Here is a 2,071-nt window from a genome sequence, read left to right on the forward strand (position 1 = left end):
TGCCCTGCCCTGCCCCCCCCCCAAGCACAGCCCAGGCCCCTCACTGGGAAGAGGCCAGCATAGCCCTTGGCTCCAAGCCTGCAGCGGGCAACCCACCCTTACCCTGCACACAAATGCAGTGGGGCACATGCCCCCCATGCCTCTCAGCTCTGCCCCTGCCCTGCCCAGGCAGTGCCAGCACCTGCCCCAGCCCCAGCCCCAGCCTGCCCTCTCCCCCCACAACAGACTGACCGGCTGGACGCTGCTTTCCATGCTGCTAGGCTGCATATCAGCTATTGGATTGGTATTGGCTGATATGGCTGGTTAATAATTGGCCATTGGTATTGACCAAAAAAATCTTTATCGGCGCATTCCTAGTTTTGCAAAACACGATGCACATAATTTGACTCCAAGGAAGTAAACACAGCATTTCAACTATAGTGTTGTTTCTGATCCTGTGCAGGGAATTGTGTTTATCAAGTATGCTGATCCACTTGAGATTTCTGCCATCATCAGTAATTTCCCTTACAATTAAAAAGGCAGTACTTCTTTTACAGAATTATTTAAAAAAAACAAACAAACAACCTAAAACAACTCCCAAATAAATAGTCAATAGACTAAAATCTAGGGCTTCAAATCTAGTTTCAAGTGTATCCCACAATGTACCTGAGGGGAGAAAAAAATACTACACTGCCTACTCACAAACGTCACAAAAACAGTACCAACAGGAGAGAAAAATCAATCTGCCTCTTGTATTATAAAAACATGTACATGCTGTTACAATGAAACTGTCTACCTCTATTGTAGGATCATATTCATCCACAAAATGATTCTGAATTAGCTGAATTGTCAAGGCGCTCTTGCCTACACCACCAGCTCCAACAACGACAAGCTTATATTCTGTCATTTTTAGCAGCCCTGGTAAGGAGAAAACAAGAAATCAAGTGTAAGTCAAACAAAACTTTGTTTCAATTAATTGAAAATAATGCTAGTTTAACAGCCATCCCTAAATTCACTTTAGGTATAAAGGAAAAGAAGTTTCCCATCTCTCTCGTCCTCCCTTTTAGATGCACATCCAGAAGGAGATGTTATTTCCATTTCTCAATCATTACACACAAAGATTTAGATCAACAATATTTGCACCTATTGGTTACTGCTGAACTTAAAAGCTAGTTATTAATATCATGCATGAAATTCTGGTAACAGCTGGACATTTGTTCTTACAGACTGAAACACAAAGTTGCAGCTCATGTTGTGATCAGCTGTTTTTTAAAAAACGAAGAAGTGTTGAGGAATTGGGGGAGATGGTTCCCTGGATTTGAAAACAGATTTATGAATTGGATTAAGTAGGGCTGTTACTAAGATTTTCAACGAGTTTACTGAAGGGAAGTGCCATAAAGAACTGCCTCCACATGTTTTTAGAGTTAAGCAACAGGAGCTCACCTTGACTGTTCTCTGGGCAAGCAGCGATGTATCACTGCTGATTTGGGGGCTCCTAGTCAGTGCAGAGGATTACAAGGCTGCTGGAAGGTAACAACACATGGGGTCTTACCTGGGAACTCAGGAAAACCCTGAGTAAGAGACCACTAAGAGCCAAGGAGCTGCCAGGAGCCAGGGAGGGGCAGCTTGGTTCCTCAGGTGCTTACAGGTTCATCCCTGGGGGGGCCAGGGAGATGGCTTGGGGGGAGGAGGGGCGCACACACACACACGTGTGTGTGAGACAGAGAGACAGCTGAGCTAGGGGGAAGACGGGTGTGTATAAGTAACCGAGCTGGATTAAGGGAAAGGAAATGTGTGGAGCTGGCTTAGGTGGGGGTGAGCTAGGGAATGTGTATGAGCTGGTGAGGGAGAGCGAGCTGGGGGAGAAGAGAGGTGGTGTGTGTGTGGGTGTGGGCACCGACTGCCCGGCGCAGCGCAGGGGGTGGGAGGTGCCTGCACAGGGCGCTGCTCGCCGGTCCACGCCGGGGCAGTACCGGGCCGGGAGGTGCCGGGCAGTGCCACCCGTCCGGCCGCGGCCGCCCCAGGGGGCTGTCAGCGCCGCCCGCGGTCCCACTCCCAGGCAGCCTCCCCCTCAGCCCCGCGCTCTTCCCGG

The 2,071-nt window shown here is 49.0% G+C and overlaps 1 protein-coding gene and 1 long non-coding RNA gene across 4 annotated transcripts in view; one reads left to right on the plus strand and one right to left on the minus strand.

The window, feature by feature from the left end:
• KRAS (KRAS proto-oncogene, GTPase) overlaps nt 1-1,675 on the minus strand; it is a 56,506-nt gene extending 54,831 nt beyond the window's left edge. For 2 of the 3 annotated variants that reach the window (XM_019515692.1, XM_019515690.1), the window contains exons 1-2: nt 1,423-1,675; nt 776-897 (exon numbers count right to left, since the gene is read on the minus strand). In XM_019515692.1, coding sequence (XP_019371237.1) covers nt 776-886 — 111 coding nt within the window. In that variant the 5' untranslated portion in view covers nt 887-897; nt 1,423-1,675. The remainder of the gene's footprint in view (nt 1-775; nt 898-1,422) is intronic. The other variant, XM_019515691.1, reaches the window with a different exon arrangement.
• LOC109296309 overlaps nt 856-2,071 on the plus strand; it is a 51,964-nt gene continuing 50,748 nt past the window's right edge. Inside the window, exon 1 of the long non-coding RNA XR_002096951.1 lies at nt 856-925. This is a non-coding gene — a long non-coding RNA (uncharacterized LOC109296309). The remainder of the gene's footprint in view (nt 926-2,071) is intronic.

Source organism: Gavialis gangeticus, unplaced genomic scaffold, assembly GCF_001723915.1.
Source record: "Gavialis gangeticus isolate Ggan-Ray unplaced genomic scaffold, GavGan_comp1, whole genome shotgun sequence".
In the NCBI taxonomy this organism is placed as follows: domain Eukaryota; kingdom Metazoa; phylum Chordata; order Crocodylia; family Gavialidae; genus Gavialis; species Gavialis gangeticus.